This window comes from Monodon monoceros, unplaced genomic scaffold (genome assembly GCF_005190385.1).
Source record: "Monodon monoceros isolate NGI ecotype Baffin Bay Population unplaced genomic scaffold, NGI_Narwhal_1 Super_Scaffold_13, whole genome shotgun sequence".
Lineage (NCBI taxonomy): Eukaryota > Metazoa > Chordata > Mammalia > Artiodactyla > Monodontidae > Monodon > Monodon monoceros.
In genome coordinates, this window is record NW_021703769.1 from 80,571,230 (window position 1) to 80,589,124 (window position 17,895).

At 41.2% G+C, this 17,895-nt stretch overlaps 1 protein-coding gene across 1 annotated transcript in view; it reads right to left on the reverse strand.

Moving 5' to 3' along the window:
- The window catches only part of ARPC1A (actin related protein 2/3 complex subunit 1A), a 27,030-nt gene that overhangs the window by 6,102 nt on the left and 3,033 nt on the right, over nucleotides 1-17,895 (reverse strand). Inside the window, exons 2-6 of the mRNA XM_029221096.1 lie at nucleotides 15,362-15,454; nucleotides 13,437-13,541; nucleotides 6,763-6,985; nucleotides 4,324-4,431; nucleotides 1,617-1,829 (exon numbers count right to left, since the gene is read on the reverse strand). Coding sequence (XP_029076929.1) covers nucleotides 1,617-1,829; nucleotides 4,324-4,431; nucleotides 6,763-6,985; nucleotides 13,437-13,541; nucleotides 15,362-15,425 — 713 coding nt within the window. The 5' untranslated portion in view covers nucleotides 15,426-15,454. The remainder of the gene's footprint in view (nucleotides 1-1,616; nucleotides 1,830-4,323; nucleotides 4,432-6,762; nucleotides 6,986-13,436; nucleotides 13,542-15,361; nucleotides 15,455-17,895) is intronic.

The window sequence follows — 17,895 nt, forward strand, 5'->3', positions numbered from 1 at the left end:
TGTGTGTGTGTGTGTGTGTGTGTGTGTGTGTGTGTGTGTGTGTGTGTACACATGTATGCTTCATGATCATCTGGCTGAGAGATTACACAGATACGGCAGCAAACATGCTGGTTGATGAAGTAGGATCATATGGCTCCATGTAAAAGATGATGCATTTTGAAACTGTGTCTCAGGAGACACCCCTGCCCTATCCCCTTCAGTACGAATGGTATTGGATTAAAGTACTAACACCTCATCTTAGGCTCTCCTGTGGCATACCTGGCTCTTACTACATGAAATACTCTGATATGGAGAAGGGTAGCAGATGTAATCTGACTTGCAGAACCAGAGAAGCCAAATAATAAATCAATATGAAGGTAGACAAGAGCTTATAATATAAGCATGTGCTAAGAGCTTATTATGCATTACAATAAACTGTACAGAAATCAAATAGCCATGACAAAACATTACTGAATGACAAACAGCAAATTGCTATACAAAATGTATACCATAATCCCAGTGGAGTTAAAAATGAAAAGATATATGTGTCTACATATGTACAGAAATCTTCTGGAAGGCTTCATAATTTAGATTGGGGGTGTGTTTAAAAATTAAAAAAAAAAAATTCACCCCAATCAGTAAAATATATATTCTTTCTGAAATGTCACTTTGTTGTCAGTGTGGGGCAGTGGGAGTCAGATGTGACTGGTTCCCTGCACAGGGGACAAGTCAGGAAACCCTTACAGGTGGGTTACCTTTTTTTTTTTTTGTTTGCTTTTTTTGCGATACGTGGGCCTCTCACTGTTGTGGCCTCTCACGGTGCGGAGCACAGGCTCCGGACGCGCAGGCTCATTGGCCATGGCTCACGGGCCCAGCCGCTCCGCGGCATGTGGGATCTTCCCGGACTGGAGCAAGAACCCGTGTCCCCTGCATCGGCAGGTGGACTCTCAACCACTGCGCCACCAGGGAAGCCCCAGGTGGGTTACCTTTAGCTGCCAACGGAAAGGATTCACCAGGACAGAACCAAGATTCACAAGCGGAAAGGACTGCGGTCACCCTCTCTCTCCCTCTAGACATGATAAGCAGACACAAACTGAAGTCTGATGAGACACACACTGCTCTCCTCAGGGCTGAGCAGGCACCTCTTCACAGCGAGTCTCTGCGATTCGGGCTCCCCCAGTGCACACACCAGGGGGACTGGCTCCCAGGGTGTCAAGTGTCACTGCATGAAGGCCCACATGAATGGAGCACTGTCCACTGACTACACAGAGTAAGAACACATCTCCCACTTCATCTAAGGCTGCTGGATGCCATTTACGTGTTGTGAGGAATTCACAGGAACAGACTAAACTGCCATCTGAAGGAACTCTTACCAGGAGCAAACCAGGAGACTCCTTTGGAGGAATCACAATCAGCACTTCCATTAAGAAGTGTTTCTGGAAGTGAGACCTAAGTCTTCAAAATTTCCCCAAATGGACAATCTAAACGTGTGAAGGTAACTTTAAAGGCTGCCTTGCAACCTGGTTCAGATTTTTATGCTGGTGCCCTGCACTTATACCCAGGGAAGGGCAGCCTCAGGCCAGCTGCTGAGATCCCACCCCACTCCTCTCTAAGTCCAGACAAAGGCAGATACTCACTGCACACTTTTTGAGGCATCGGCAACGGACACGGTGCTGTCGTGGCTGACCCAGGCCAGGCGGCTCCCGCTGGCGGAGAAGCTGACCCCGTGCACCCAGCCGCCAGTGCCACTGCCACCAAACTCTGACATCAGCTGACCAAAAGGCATCTTGCTGCCCCAGGGTGTACTGGCTGGCTTCTCATCCACTTCTTTAATGTAGGCAGAAAACACTCTGTGGTTTAAGGGCAGGAAGAGAAAGAAAGAGTAAATGAAAATATGCGTATATAGAAACAGGCCACAGGCAGCTGCTGTAAGGTGTCCCAAAATGAAAAGATACTGACTCATCAAAAGCAAAACCTGATGGGCTTCCCTGGTGGCACAGTGGTTGAGAGTCCACCTGCCGATGCAGGGGACACGGGTTCGTGCCCCGGTCCGGGAAGATCCCACATGCCGCGGAGCGGCTGGGCCCGTGAGGCATGGCCGTTGAGCCTGTGCGTCCGGAGCCTGTGCCCCGCAACGGGAGAGGCCACAGCAGTGAGAGGCCTGCGTACCGCAAAAAAAAAAAGCAAAACCTGATGACAGACAAGTTCAGATACACAAACCTCTTAAGACACAGAAGGGTTCTAAGGGCTGCCTACAGGTCAATTCAAGTTTGGCCTACGTTGTGTCAGGCACTACTCTTGGGGCATAGCTCTAGAAGTGATGGACACAAAAGCCCTTCCCTCCTGGAGTGCATCCAGGGGAGGACCTTGCTGTCCTGCCCCTCTCCGCTCCCTGGCCCATGGCAGACTCTGCTAAATGAGCACAGCATACTTTCGTGTCTGCTTCACCATCATTCTTAACACAGCAGTCCAGAGCCCACACAGTCAAATGGTAGGAGAGAGGAAACTATTTGCTACTCTGCAATAAACCACTAGCATTAACTCATTTAAAGAAAGAAAGGGAGGGACTTCCCTGGTGGTCTAGTGGTTAAGACTCCATGCTCCCAATGCAGGGGGCCTGGGTTTGATCCCTGGTCAGGGAACTAGATCCCACATGCTGCAACCAAGGAGCCCGCCTGCTGCAACTAAGACCTGGCAAAACTAAAGAAAGAAAGAAGAAAAGAAGGAAAGAAGGAAAGAAAGAAAGAAGAAAAGAAGGAAAGAAAGATAGGAAAGAAGGAAGGGAGGAAGGAAAGGAATGAAAGGAAGGAAAGAAAGGAAGAAAGAGACATCCAAAGAGAAAGTCAAGGGAGGCCAGTGAGAGTGGGTAGGCTCTCCCTAGTGTCACCCTCAGGTCCACTGTCCAGCCTTTGTGGCAGGGCTAGTCTGGGATGACGGCGGGTCCTTTACAGCCTGGGATCATCAGTCTCTTTCTCTAATTCCATGAAGCTGTGCGTAAGGATGTTCTGACCAGAGCTGGGAAGCAGAAGGGCTACAGAACAGCTGGGGATCTGCCCTCCAATGCTATTTCTTTATACAGCTTCTCTTCAAAAACTTCTGAAACTTAAAGCCTCCTGAAGCGATCTGGGATATTTCCCCCCTAAAACAATAATGGCGGCAGCAGCTGTGGAAGAGGTAGGACAGTGGAGAGGTAAAGGAAGCCTCGAATTAATCTGTAAGTTAGATGATGTGACCTCAGAATCTCTGTGCTTTAAATCTGCATCACGATGGCTACTGCTTTAGTCATCAGAAGCCAGGAAAGAACTGTGCTGCCAAAATGAGAGTTCGAACAGAAAAGACCCTTACCCACAGGACCACAGGTCAAAGCCAAGTTTATTTCTGGAAATTAGTATTAACAAAAGAATTGTAAGCTATTTGTACAAGGAGATTTTTAGACACAGCCTGACAACCCAGGTGGTATGGTTAAATTGCATCTTCTAAGGGAGCTGGAATGACTCTGCGTAACACATCACAAACAACAAAACTCCTGAATATGAAAAAATCTTTACTGTTAACACTGGTTCTCAAGCAGAAGAGCCAATATTTTTCCAAAAAGTACCTTGACACTATTGTACTCCCATCCCACAGCCAAATTCCCATATATATCCTTTAAAAAAAAATCCCAAACCAAAAACCCTGTGAGGATTCTTGGATATAAATCACTGGCCAGGTTTTCTGGAATTTCTCCACATAGCTTACCAAAGAATGCTGCACCCCACCATAGAGTCAACATGAAGCAACATTTGCTTTTCTTCTGGCTAAGGCCGGGGTGGGGAGGGGGGAGCCTTCTTGATAAAGAACAGCTTTAAAAAGCAATTACACTGTATGACCCTTAAAGCTCTCAGCAAAGTGGCTGTGTTTCTTCTAGTCTCATGCTAATGACAAATAAAGAGCTTTAACTGAAAAGGAACCGCACAATAACAGCTCAGCAGTGCTCTGTTCAGCTCTGTTTTGTTGATTTTGGTTTCACTCTGGAATTTGCCCAGTCTGCTGCCTGGGTTATGAAGTGAGAAATAACACCGTGGGAGCGGGGGACCCTGTACCTGGATGTTTTGCCTAAGGAAACTTCCTCGTTCTGCCCTTGCATCCTTCCGCCTGCCCCTCCTGGTCCACTGCTTTCTATTGATACCTCCTGATTTCCGCACTTGCTGTAGCTCCTTTTCTAGATCACAAGCTCCTTTCATCTCTGGGACCCTCGTGGGGCCTAGCACAGTACCTTACAAAGAAAAGGAACCTCAAAAATACTTGCTGAAAGATGAAAAACGAAGAGCTCAAGGCCGTCTACCAATCCTCACTCGTTCCCACCTGCATTTGAAATCACAGGATCCTGCTGCCAGCAAGACATTGTTGGGATGCCAATCCAAGCTGAGGACCGTGGAGCGAATGGGTTTTTTAATGTGCTTGCTTACCCACCTACAAAAGGAGAAAACCCATTTTAGTTTATCCACGCATCAAGCAACCGTCCCCAAATGACCTACAAGTGTGTGTCAGGCGAAAACACCTACACGTGGTTCTCACGTGGCCACCGAGTGTTCTACCAGAGAGAAGGTGCATTTCTAGAGGAAGAGAGGAAGGGGAACCGTATGTGGCCCCTTTGCTCTCCTGTCTTTCAGGCTTTGACGTTTTCATCAGAGCAGCCAGTTCGGAACTTTCCCGGCTACCAGGGGATCCTCATCATTAAGTATATTTACGGGTTAACTCTCATACCGTCCCCCACGGACTTTCACATTATGTGTAACTCTAACCTTTGAAATAAAAATTGAGGTTTGAAATCACTTGAATTTTTTTCTAAATAAATTTATTTATTTTTGGCTGCGTTGGGTCTTCGTTGCTGTGTGTGGGCTTTCTCTAGTTCTGGTGAGCGGGAGCTACTCTTTGTTGTGGTGCGCGGGCTTCTCATTGCGGTGGCTTCTCTTATTGCGGAGTACGGGCTCTAGATGCGCGGGCTTCAGTAGTTGCAGCGTGTAGGCTCAGTAGTTGTGGTGCACAGGCTTAGTTTCTCCGCGGCATGTGGGATCTTCCCGGACCAGGGCTCCAACCTGTGTCCCCTGCACTGGCAGGTGGATTCTTAACCACTGCGCCACCAGGGAAGTCTGCTGAATTTTTATTACAAATATTCAGTGATTTGTTCCTTTGTTTTGGGTTAAGTTTGGGTTGTAAAATGGTTTAATTTCCTTTCTAAGTCTCTGAGAAGCTGCGAATTCTTTATTTTTTCACAGAGAAATCAAGAAATTAGCAGAACCTCTTGGTGATGGGCCTCTGACTAATAACTCTCTAGCTCCACTAAAATGTTTATTTATGTCTAAGATCAGTCATTATTCTGGCCTAATTCAATTTCTGTCCCTAAACTGCTGCTTAAAGACCAATGCTGTTCTGCTGCTTAGGAGCTGAGAGACTTACTCTCGAGCAGAGCGCCCTTCCTTGAATGTTAAATCACTTTTCTATAGAATCTTTTTCGTAGGGGCTTTTGTGAAAAGCAGACAACATTCTGACTTGTTTTATAACAGTTATTTTACCTTAAAGGCGTTTAGAGGTTGTTTTAAAGTACTCGCATCCTACAAATGAATTATAGTGCCATAGCTGAGACACTCCACTGAATATAATGGCTTGATCAAGGGACAATACCTCGTACTACAGTAAAGCCCAATTTGCCTGAATCTGAGACTATTTTTCAATGAATAAAAATGCAAAGTCACTGAGGTTGAAAGCTACCCAGGAAAAAAGCTGTTTCTAATCTATTTGTTACAGTGAGCCTTCTAAACAATTTCTTGCAGGCAACATTTTGTTAGCCTTATTTTTACACATGCTTGCAAGCTTGCAAGCAAGAAAAACCACAGGTCTTCAACTCGAAATTCAATCTTGGTGCAAATTCACAGACTTGTTTCAAAGAATCAAAATTTCTGAGGTTTTACTAAATTACAAACTGTAATGTGATAATCCCTTCCTTTCCTTGTTTCAGACAGTGACACATGAAGAGTAATGTGTACCCGGCTATTTTTAGTACAAACACTGCCAGTTTCGCACTAAATGACAATTCCATGTTGAAGCGTATCTACCACCCTTTCTGAACACGTGCCAGGGAGAGCAGAGTGGTTTCCTTATCAAAGTAAGCAGGAAGGAGTAGTTAAAATAACTTACTTAGCCATTAAATAAATCCCCGTATTTTCACTGGCTCAGCTCCAAGTGGTTTACAGTATAAAGTAAGTACAACAGCCTGATTATATTTCTGAGATTCTGGTCAAATTTTAAAGTTTAACAGTTTAAACAAGTAAAATATTATACCAGGACACAGATTTGGTATAAAACTTTAAAGAAAGGAGAATATTGTTATCTGTAAGACTCCTAGATATTTTAAGTCAATAGAGATAGGGAAAAAAACTTCCTTAGGGCACTGAGCATCTTTCAAGCTTATAATTTATATATCAGAGTAAGAAAACAGCAATTTAGACAGTACAGAGTGAGAAGAGTTGTAGCATCTTAAAGAACAAACAAGTCAGGAGATCAGAACATGGAAACCACAGTCCAATATTAATATGAGAAAGATGTGAGATTGGACTCACTGCACACAGAAGAAGGAAAAATGTTCAGAGAGAATGGAGAATTTCAAAGGAAAAAAAAAATATCCAGATGAGGAAAAGATGAAGTTACAGTTAAGCCTCCACCCAGTGCCTCAAGAAGTCACCGAGGACACAGCAGTCCAAATGTATGATTCTACAGAGAAATAAAAATACTCATGTTGCTCACCAGTCATTTTCGGACTCGAAGTAACAAACAGAAATGAGTCGTGCTCCGCTGCCCACAGCAAATTTGTTCTCTAGCGGGGACCACTTGACAAAAGTGGCTGCACGGTTAATTCTCAGGATCACCAGGGTCGGCTTCCAGACACCATCTTTCTGACTCCACACGTAGGCATTGCGGTCAGCCCCACAAGTGACGATGCGGTCACTCTTGGGAGCCCAGTCGATACCTGCAAGTTGAGATGTGGTGGCATCTGCTCTGCCTGGCCATTGACAACTGACACGGCACCAGCAGGAGGGCACTGGCGTGGCAGGGCTGGATGAGGGCTTGGGACCTTCCTCCCCAGCCCATCCTTCCCCACCTATGGTCCTGGTCACCACTTCACACACAAAGGCAAGGATGTTTCTCTGCAAAGTTCCGTAACTCAGGATCCTCTGGAGGCCAGGCAGAACAGAGCTGTTATAATTGCGGAGGTTACAAACCAAGCAGGGGCATTCTTAACACCCAGCCACATATCTTTAGAATATCTGATCTGAAGACCCTTTTCTTCCTTCTTTATTGGATTTTTTTTTTTTTCTCTGAAAGTACCTTTACTCATTCAGTAACAGACCTTGGTCCATGATATTAACTGAAAGACTGCTATATGACCTACAAATAAAACAACATATAGGGTAAACAATCATCAGTATAGAGGGGAAAATATAAATTGTGATTCTTCAGAAGCTCACTGTTTTTTAAACTAACCGAAATACCTTTTTTACATGATACAGGTTCTATGAAAGAGTCTTTGAGTATCTTTGCATCTAAACAAGGAAAAGACCTAAATATGTATCTGAATGTAAGATTTATTTTTCTTATTTGATCAGACTTTTACTTACTTGGTGCCTCTATGAAGGATCCCAAAGTCAAGGTCAGTTTGTTATATACCAAGAGTAAAATCTGCTATGATTCAGTCATTTTATAGTTACTGATGAGGTATTTTCTATAAGTATAACTTAACACTGAAGGTATAGAAATACTACTAATAATTTTTTATTACAGATATCTCTTTAAAAATAATTAACATTCTTAACATTTACATGAAAAAAGTAAGAATCAAAGTCTCCATTAGCCATAAATCACAGTGACTTTAGTAGTGTGAACAGTTTATGTTCATTCACCTACAGGAATAGTCAGCTCAATTATTCATACCAGTGAAGGGAAAAAGATGGGGAAGTGTATTCTCGGTGATACGTATTTGTATTTTAAATCTATTCATTATAGGACAGCTTTGCAGCTCTCTTTATTAGATTTTAAATTTTATTTTATTTTTTTAATTTTTTGCGGTACGTGGGCCTCTCACTGTTGTGGCCTCTCCCGTTGCGGAGCACAGGCTCCGGATGCACAGGCTCAGCGGCCATGGATCACGGGCCCAGCCGCTCCACGGCACGCGGGATCTTCCCAGACCAGGGCACGAACCTGTGTCCCCTGCCTCGGCAGGCGGATTCTCAACCACTGCACCACCAGGGAAGCCCTAAATTTTATTTTTAACTACAAAAGCAAACCCACATATTATCATGAGACAAACATCACAATGGGACACATGCAAAGTCAAAAAAGCCCTGCTTCCATTCTTCACACACATTCTTCCCGCAAAGGATACTAATATCATGGCAAACATTTTCTCCTGTTTTTTATAAATCAGCAGTGGTTGTACATTATTTTAGAACACTGATCTTATCATAATAATTTCCCAAAACATCCCATTGTTGTACGTTTTATTCCCAATCACTTATTAGAATAGATAAAACTGAAATAAACGTTCAGGCACACACCTTCTTGCTCTGGTTAAAATGATCTCTATGAGGGGCTTCCCTGGTGGTGCAGTGGTTGAGAGTCCGCCTGCCGCTGCAGGGGACACGGGTTCGTGCCCTGGTCCGGGAAGATCCCACATGCTGCGGAGCGGCTGGCCCCGTAAGCCACGGCCACTGAGCCTGCGCGTCCGGAGCCTGTGCTCCGCAACGGGAGAGGCCACAGCAGTGAGAGGCCTGCGTACCGCAAAAACAAAAAAAAACAAAAAAAAAAAAAACAAAAATGATCTCTATGATAAATTCCCAGAAGTGTGATACAAAATAGTTATTTTTATGACTGTCTTGTTCTCCTAACTTGGTTACCAGCTTCCTGACAATATGAAGCGAGTCTCTGAAACTACTGTGGTGCAGACCCTGGAGTGGTCTCCGAGATTCCACCTCCTGTTGTTCACGACTCTGTGGGACCCCCCTCCCTGTGGGTGTGGGAAGGACCCCTGACTCACTTCTAACCAGTGGAATGCTGGGAAGGTGAGATGGATGTGACTAGTGCACAAGATTACCTAAGAGCACGGCACCCCTCTTGCTAGAGACTCTCAAGGTCTTTCTCTGTTACTCTCTGTTGAAGAAGCAAGCTGCCATGAATCTCTCAGCTGCACGGAAATGAATTCTACCACCACCAACCTGAAGGCGCTTGGAAGTAGATCTTTCCCTGGTGGAGCCTCTGATGAGAACAGCCCTTCCATGGCTGACACCTTGATTACAGCTTATGTGAGACCCTGAGCAGAGGTCCCAGAGAAGCCAAGCCCAGACTCTTGACGCACAAAAAACTGTGAGATAAGTGTTTTGGTTTAAGTGGCTAAGTGTGTAGTATTTGTGACATAGCGATAGAAAACTAATACATCCTCTAATATCCAGAATATTGCCTTGTAATGAGAAAACTCAGTGATTCTGTAATGATTTTGACAATCTCAAATTTCACCCCATTCCAATATCACCACCACTTTAATTACACACGTATGTATTTTATAAGAATTCCTGAGGTGCTTTAAAAAAAAAAATCAATAGATCCTTATTCTCTAAGAAAAATACAAGGAACTGCCTTCTGCTTCGTTTTATAGTTCTAAGTCTACTTCTGTGGCTACATCTTTCATTTGAATATAGGAGTTGTAAAACCAGAGTCGTAGCCTCAACCTGTTTTTAGATAACATTAGCTTTTAACTCTTTTAAAACACACACTTGTCAAAAAGAGTGGGAAGGGCAAATATTCAGTAAAGGCAAGTTCTCATCTCTTGCTAATTTAGCGTTGCATCTTTTTTTGTTTTCCTGCCATTAGAAGACTTCGAAGGAAAAGAAAAGGAATCTAACATCTATCCTGTCTTTCCTATACTAACTATATTTCAGGATAACCAAACAGTAGATGAAGGTAAGCATCTCTTTTATGAATGTATTCCAGCTAACAGAGAAGAAATGATAGATTTAGAATATTATCATGTTGCAGCCACTATTAAATTAATGGCTATAGGCACTAATCATCAACAACTGCTAACATCACAGAAAGAAAGACAGCCGGACATTATGTGCCTCCTTCATGAAAGAACCTGCTACCACCTAACTTCAACTAGCAATTCACAGGAAACACAAAGGACAGAGAAATATGTGAAACACCACGGGCTTGCAATCCATAAAACCCAGGCTCTGGAAAACAGTACAGGACAAACAACCTGATTTCTCAATTTTCTTAACAAATAAATTGCAAAGGAAAAGAAAGAAGGGAACCTATAAACTTAATAGATAGATCAACTGATCACAACCATGTGTGTACCTTATTAGGATGCCAATTAAAACAGACTATTGTATTGATTATTGTTGAAGAGTCCTTACCTTTTAGAGACGCAAAGTGAAATATGAAGTGATGCAATGTCTGGGATGTGCTTGAAAATAGTACAGGAAAAAGAATTGAGAGTGAGCTGAGAACAAGATTAGCTGTGAATTGATAATTGCTGAATCTGAGTCATGGGTATATAGGGGCTCATTACATTACTCTGCTTTTATATGCTTTCTATTTAAAAGTGTCCACAGTAAAATTTTTTTTTTTTAAAGGAGATGGTGATCAAGCATTTAACACAAAAGAATAAAGTCAGAGAAAAACACCAGAACTCTGATATCCCTTTGATGCATGCCATACTCTTTTTCTCTGTAGTACTGAGCAGACTTTTCTTCTAAAAAGCTTCAGAGAGTAATTTTCTTTTTCCGTAGTTACTATCTCTCTGAGAAATTATGTTTGATCCTTGGTCTCCTGCCACAGAGTTATATTTAGACTTTTCCAACAACAGTTTTTTCAGATCTAAAAAAAAATGTCATTTGAGCATTTGGACAGAAAACAGGCCCAAGTTCAAAGGATTCCAGAAGAGAAGCAGGGGGAGAAAAAGGACATAACTAACCATTTCACTTTTTTGGCTATTTCTTTGGTCTTTCATCTTGGCCCTTTCTCGTTTATAAGTATTTCCTAATGTTAAAATTCCAATTTAAAATATGAGTGTTCTTATTTTTAGGCTGTAAGGCCACTGGCAAAGGGACTTAAAGAAAATAGGCCAAACCTCATAAAAATAAGGTCATGGGAAAGCAACAGCAACAAAAATAGAAATTATGTCTTTGGTGCTGGTTTGGTAATACAGTTAGTCGGTTCCTGACTGATATCACATACAAAGCACTGGTAAAAACAAGAAGGGATGGTCATAAGTTTTTGCTGGGGATACAATGTAAGGGGTGCAGAGGGTCAAAACATGCTGTTTTTCTCTGATTGGGGGGAAGGATATATTTAAGCTAATCAGTATATTAGGGGACGAGAGGCAAAACTCAAGGGTCCCAATTAAAAAAAAAAAGAAAATTACCATCAGTCCCTGTGCTGCCCACTTAAGTGCAAAAAATCATCGTGAGAAGGGAAACCCAAGACTGCGGTGAGAAATTTATAATTGAAAAGTTAAGGAGAATAAGTTTTGATGTGCTTGGCCAATTGTTTAAAGCAGTTGAATCACTTAGAAAATAGGATAAAAAAGAAACTATGGTAGTAAGGGTCAAAGACTAAGAGTTCTCCCTGAACGCAGCAGTAAGTTAGTATGTTTTTTTAAAAAGTAGCCAGACAGGGCTTCCCTGGCGGTGCAGTGGTTGAGAGTCCGCCTGCGGATGCAGAGGACATGGGTTCGTGCCCTGGTCTGGGAGGATCCCACATGCCGCGGAGTGGCTAGGTCTGTGAGCCATGGCCGCTAAGCCTGCGCGTCCGGAGCCTGTGCTCCGCAACGGGAGAGGCCACAACAGTGAGAGGCTCACGTACCGCAAAAAAAAAAAAAAAAAGTAGCCAGACATGATTTAACAACAAAGCAATACACTGTCTTGAAATCTGGTATCAAGATATGGTTTACTAAATTCTGAAAACATTGTAAAAATTCTCCATTTCTTCTTCCTTCTCCTTTATTTCACACTTGCTTAATAAAACTCGACACTGCTCTGCTTGCTACCTCTACCCAACTATTCATTGACAGTTTTTGTCAAAGATGAAAGTTACTGTACACTTAAGAATCTGCCTCAGAGCTAATGCTTTAAGATCCAGTCTTCTACAAATTGCCAAGAACAAGTTAAAAACTCAATGGAAAAATGGTTAGGAGTTATGAACAGTAAAGTCATGAAAATTAAAACCCAGGTGGCTAATAAACATCTGCTCAACCTTTCTATTAATCAGAGAAATGCAGCTTATAGAGTGACCAAAGGTCACTCATCAGCCAGTCTGCTTCTATCAAGCATGTGTTGAGTGTGGGAAGAAAAGCACTCCTATCAGGGCTGCAGGAATGCAGGCGATCTGACAATGCCTGGCAAGGCTGAAGATGCTTGCATCCCTGTGGTACAGCAAGTCTCCCAGAGACATTCACACCTGAACGGAGATCTGCCCAGGGACGCTCAATTTAGCACTAAAATGTCACAGGGAAAAAGTGGAAGCAACTTAAATATCCTTCAATGGAGGAAAGAGTAAATAGATGAGGTATGAAATGCTACCCAGCGGGTAAAAGGAATCAATTTGATCTAGATACACCTACATACAGAGAACTCAGAAACAATGTGGAATGCAAAAGTAAGCCACAGGAGAAGCATGCTATGATACCATTTATGCAGTATTTAAAAATTCTAGCCAATAGCACTAAAGACTGCTTACACACACTGACACACACACACACACACATACATGTATGTGAAAGTATAAAAAATGGACTGGGACAATGTCATACCAATTACAGTGTCTTCTGGGGGAGAGGAATAGGACTGGTGGTGACAGGAGACTTTACCGTTATCTGGAATAATATTTCTTATAATAATATACTTCTTATAATCAAATCTTTGTGTCCCAAGTTTTCTGGCACAGGAAAAAATATAAATAGCTGCTAATTCTGGGTGGCAGGAATATGGGTGTTTGTTATATTACTCTATGTCCTTTTCAATATTTTGGAATGTCTTCCTTGCCCTAAAAACAACATACAGGAAATTTTTGGAAGACACAGCGTTCCCTTAGGACTTGGGAACACAGCTTGGCTTGCGGTTGCACACAGCTGACGTGCTGTCTGGTTTTCGCTTTCATGTCTCATCTAATCTAAGCTCTCTAGTCCCCAGAGTAGGTTGTGTTTTCTGTAACATTAGCAGAGCAATGCATACCAGCTGGGCTCAGAGACGCACTTAAAAACTGAGGTCACTATTATATATTTTCTCAAATTTTCTCAAGAAAAATCAGTAAATGCTGCACTAAGTACCATGGCAGACTTCCTTTACTAGGCTATCTGTTTACACAGAAGCGTGCTAGACTTGGAAATGCCATACTAAGCTCATGTGATCTCCTTTTTTTTTTACCTGTGATGTGTCCGTTGTGCTCCTTGAGTTCATGAGCTTTCACCCACTGGCTCCCGTTCTTCTTGTAGATGTGAACTTCGTGGTTATTGGGGCTAAGGGCAATCTCTGGAGAAAAAAGTCAATAGTTAACACCTGAACTCGAAATTGTCACAAAAAAAGTGGTTACAGTTGGCATTTTAAAAACAGACTGAAGGAGGGAACAGGAAAGCGGTTTCAGAAAATGGTTCCCAATATTCGTCCTGAAGAATTCCTTTATTATTTTTACCTCTACTTGTACTCCATATTTTAAAATGTTTTCTAGAAAAACTGAATTTTAAAAATTCATTTTATTAGAAACATATACAACTGTCAATTAAAGTTCTAACCAGTAACAAATAAACAATATTACTATACTTAACTGATATAATTTTATTTATTTTATTTTGTTTTGGCCCAGCTGCTAGGCTTGAGGGATCTTAGTTCCCCGACCAGGGATCGAACCCAGGGCCCCAGCACTGAAAGTGCTGAGTCCTAATCACTGAACCGCCAGGGAATTCCCTTAACTGACATAATTTTAGTCCACAGTAAATATATTTGACATTTTAGTTTGCCTGTACAACACTATTAAAGACAAATATTTTATTTCTGTTAGACTTTCTGAAATACTAAAAATAGCTCATAGGCTTTCATTACTGCTATCACAGACCCAGGCTGGAACCACTAGTTTATAAAAACAAAGAAACAAACAAACAAAACCTCCAACAACCCTTGATACTACTGATAAAATATATTGAAGTTTTTCTTTACAATAAAGCCAATATAAATCACAAAATAGAATTCTCAAGAGAACTCTCTTAGACCAATCTAAAATGTTAAGAATATACATATATGATGGATTTTTTTGAACTTATACTGGTATTTTTTCCTTTCTAGTTCATCCATTTTTTAAAAATAAATATCGATTTCTTAAAATTAAAGTCTATGACCCAAACTTTAGGTCAATCATTTAATGGTTCCCCCATCTATACATAATATCCAGAACAGCAAATCCATGGACACAGAAAGCAGATTAGTAGTTGCCTAGGGCTGCAAGTTTTGAGGAAAATTGGAAGTGAATGCTAATGGGCATAGAGTTTCTTTTTGGAGTGATGAAAATATTCTGAAACTAGACAGTGGTGATTGTTGCATAATTCTGTTTAATATACTAAACACCACTGAACTGTATACTTCAAAAGGGTGAATTTTATGACATGTGAATTATATTTCAATAAGGCTATTATTTTAGACAGTGAATAAATACCTAACTTTTAAAAATAACTCATGGGCATAATACTACACTTCTGTCTGTTTTTAGATTTTTTTTTTTTTGCCTTCTCCTTGTCATGTTACCTGCACTTTGCTTGCTGTACTACACCTACTTGTAAAAGTCTTCTCTATCCCTTTCTAGTTTGCTAGAGCTATAAAACTGGAAACTCAAGCTTATTACGAATAACATAGTAAACACTAGATTAAATACTGCTCTCAGTACGCCACTTTGTAAACCATATGTGTCTTATATCTAGGTCCTAGTATTCTGACTAAATGCTGGGTGGTGAGTGTTACTGTACAACCATCCCAGACATTGGGTTATTAGGGCAATGAAAGATGTCTCTGATATAAACTGTCCTCCAGCTGGTACTGTAGAAAAAGAAGTGGACAAGGAGCCAGAAGGCCTGAGTGCTAATTACAGCTCTGACATTAACTTGGGTGTAACCACTGGAAAGTCCTTCCAACCCTCTCAGCCTCGATTTCTCTACCTGTAAACCAAAGGACTGACCTAGTTCTCTCTGAAGCTATATCTATGTCCTGTTCACATATGATATTGAAATATGTGATCCCTAAAAGTACCTACATCTAAAAGAATCAAAGGTACCAAAATAAAGGAGCAAAGTTAATAGCATACTTACGGGTACGATCCCTGTTCCAGGCATGACAGGTGATTGGCTCTAGTAAAAACTGATGCAGGGACATTATTCTTAGTGTGTTCAAAGGACAGAAAGCTGCAACAAGCAACAGAAAAAGCATCTAAAATGGCAGGCAACCCATATTTAAGTTGTCTGGGGATCCTGAAATGTTTGGGGATAAATAAAACAATTCTCCCATTGAAAAAGACCAATCTCAATGTCAAAACTTAATCATTTAAATACAATTAGCACTGTAACCACATCAAGGGACTCTAAAACCATGAGTTAAGAACTGTTGGGGTACAAGATATTCACACAGTCTCAAATGATCATCCCATAGATTATTTATTAATTACAAACAGAAAAACATGCGTTTACAATAAAAAAATCTGGCAGTCACCACCTTAACCAAGCAATCAATCTTAGTATCATAAGTAGTGGAACAATATAATCTGATGGGCCTCCTGACAGGAGACAAACTGAAGGGCACACCATCACTTATAAATAGTGACCACTTAATTTATTATCCAGAACGGAATACTTTCAAGAGAGCATAAAGGGGCACTATTAATAATTATGCTGCAAAAACAGGCCACAGGACTATGCTGGAGAAACCTGGTAATATGGCCAACCTACCTATGAAGTATTTATGCCAAACATATTGTATTTATGCTAAATCCAATCAACATCTAGACCTAATTTCCAGTTTACAGGAAATAAAGGGGAGTGGAATTAGTTAAGTAACACCAAGGGAAAACAAACAGTTAAAACCAGAATGTGTGCCATCCTATAAAACAATTGGCCTGGACAATTCAAAAGAGGTTGGGGTGGGGGAGGGTGGCTGTTCTAGATTAAAAGAGCTATGAAAACCAAATTTGATAAATGAAACTTGATTGTAAACCTACATTTTTAAAACAGCTGTAAAAGATGTATTTCGTAAAATTTGTATTTGAACTACCTATCACACAACAATACGGAATTATTTTCAACTTCTTAACTATGATAATGGTTGGCTGTTAGGTAGGAGAATGTCCTAACTCTTAGGAGACAAAGATAATGAAGTATTTAGGGATGAAATGTCATGACGTCTTCTGTAACTTATTTTCAATCATTCAGGACAACAAGTAGATGTATAAAGAGCAAATGTGGCAATACGTCAACAACTGGCGAATCAAGGCAAAGAGTAGGCAGGTGTTTGTTATGTTACTCTTTAAACCTTTTATTGTAACTAAGTGAAAAGCAGGAATCTGTGAAACATCATTAAATTAAAAATCAAATCACACTCTCCATTCTATAGGCACCGAAATCTAGATACACTGATGAAGCAACTTTTACCTGAAATAGGAGAAATTTTTTCAAAAAAGCAGTCAGCGGCCCCACCCCCATCCCTTTTTTATCATTTCTAAGAGGCACTCCCACAGCACTCAGACGTTTCAATACTTAAGTACAAGTCAACCTAGGGTGGAGACTGAAATGTGAGATAGGAATTCTGATGCAAGAAGGAAATGAATGGAAAGGCCATCAGAAGGTTGTAAAGTGAACAATGAAAGTTCAGACAAAGCAGAAATCAATCTTAGTAGAAAGCAAAGGAAATGTCTCTGCTAATTGTTGTAAGGGAACCTAAAGGTCAAAAAGAGATAAGTGTACCCTTAAATAAAACATCTGATATCTTGAACTGGCAGAGAAATATCAGTGTTTCACATTCTATTCTAAGAGTGAGGATATTTAAGTCATTAATTTTTTTTTACGGGTACATGTTCTAGAAAGCAAATTGCAACTCACAAATAAAATCTCTAACTCGAAATAAAAAAAACTTTTAAATGAATTCAAATAACACTGCTTAATTTGTCTATTTTTTTTTTAAGTAAACCTCCAGAAGCTCAGTGCATGATTCTTTTTCTCTGATATGATACGCTTACCCATTACAAAAGGTTTTACTCAGTTACTCAAAATAACATGTTGTGCCATAAACATCTGCTTAATTAAAAGCAATTTAGTTTATATGCCACATTTTAAAGGCTTACTTGTTAACTGAAACAAAATTGGTCTGCAAATTAATAATTTAATGTAAATATCTACATGCAATAAAAGCACACATTTCATATATAGTTAAAAAAGAAAAGGTGGACTATCCTGGTGGCGCAGTGGTTAAGAATCCGCCTGCCAAGGCAGAGAACAAAGGTTCCAGCCTGGTCTGGGAAGATCCCACATGCCTCGGAGCAACTAAGCCCGTGCGCCACAACTAGTGAGCCTGTGCTCTAGAGCCCGTGAGCCACAACTACTGAGGCCGCACACCACAACTACTGAAGCCTGCATGCCTAGAGCCTGTGCTCCACAACAAAGAGAAGCCACGGCAATGAGAACCCCGTGCACCGCCACGAAGAGTAGACCCCGCTCACCGCAACTAGAGAAAGCCCGCACACAGCAACAAAGACCCAACGCAGCCAAAAATAAATAAATTAATTAATTTAAAAAAATGTTCTCGGGCTTCCCTGGTGGCGCAGTGGTTGAGAGTCTGCCTGCCGATGCAGGGGACA